Here is a 254-nt window from a genome sequence, read left to right as displayed (position 1 = left end):
AAGAAACTTAGATATCTCAAGGAACAACTCACATAATGGCGTGAGCTGAGACCCCAAGGATAGAAGACCTCTCTCTTCGCGTTGGACATCTTCAGTTCCGTCTCGTTGACCGTGGGGTCGAACATAAAGATGTCGCAGCCATAGTAACTCGCCTTTGAGAGAGGAAGTTAAATATCTTCTTCATAATTCTTAATTTATATAACTCAATCAATTTCATATCGTTCCCATGTGTTACGTTTGCTTACTGAAATCGT

The 254-nt window shown here is 40.6% G+C and overlaps 1 protein-coding gene across 1 annotated transcript in view; it reads right to left on the bottom strand.

Annotated features, from left to right (window-relative positions):
* The window catches only part of LOC119592314 (methyltransferase-like protein 24), a gene marked incomplete in the record, with an annotated part of 6,400 nt that overhangs the window by 1,768 nt on the left and 4,378 nt on the right, over window positions 1-254 (bottom strand). The window contains 1 exon segment of the mRNA XM_037941141.1: window positions 33-152. Within this exon segment, the coding sequence (XP_037797069.1) occupies window positions 33-152 (120 nt within the window).

Source organism: Penaeus monodon, chromosome 30 (genome assembly GCF_015228065.2).
Source record: "Penaeus monodon isolate SGIC_2016 chromosome 30, NSTDA_Pmon_1, whole genome shotgun sequence".
Lineage (NCBI taxonomy): Eukaryota > Metazoa > Arthropoda > Malacostraca > Decapoda > Penaeidae > Penaeus > Penaeus monodon.
This window is presented reverse-complemented; position numbering and strand designations above follow the sequence as displayed.